Source organism: Penaeus monodon, chromosome 20 (genome assembly GCF_015228065.2).
Source record: "Penaeus monodon isolate SGIC_2016 chromosome 20, NSTDA_Pmon_1, whole genome shotgun sequence".
Taxonomy (NCBI): Eukaryota; Metazoa; Arthropoda; class Malacostraca; order Decapoda; family Penaeidae; genus Penaeus; species Penaeus monodon.
The window spans coordinates 20,995,625-20,995,870 of NC_051405.1; the positions used below are offsets into that span (position 1 = coordinate 20,995,625).

At 47.2% G+C, this 246-nt stretch overlaps 1 protein-coding gene across 1 annotated transcript in view; it reads right to left on the minus strand.

The window, feature by feature from the left end:
• LOC119585701 (multiple epidermal growth factor-like domains protein 6) overlaps window positions 1–246 on the minus strand; it is a gene marked incomplete in the record, with an annotated part of 104,852 nt that overhangs the window by 5,970 nt on the left and 98,636 nt on the right. The window contains 1 exon segment of the mRNA XM_037934375.1: window positions 37–165. Coding sequence (XP_037790303.1) covers window positions 37–165 — 129 coding nt within the window.

Genomic DNA, 246 nt, shown 5'->3' on the forward strand with positions numbered 1-246 from the left:
AAGACAGCGGACTCATCATGACAAAATGGCACTCACAATCATGGCACTGTGCCCCCATACGTCCAGGCGGGCACTTGCATGCACCCGTTATGTGATGGCACGGTTGATTCCTGGCACAGGTACAGCGCTGATTACAGTCCTTCCCATAAAATCCTCGTGGACAAACTGTAACAGGGCGGGATTGTGTAAGAACATGTTCAAAACGTGTTATATGGAAATGGGTCAAGTAAGAGATATATTTGACAT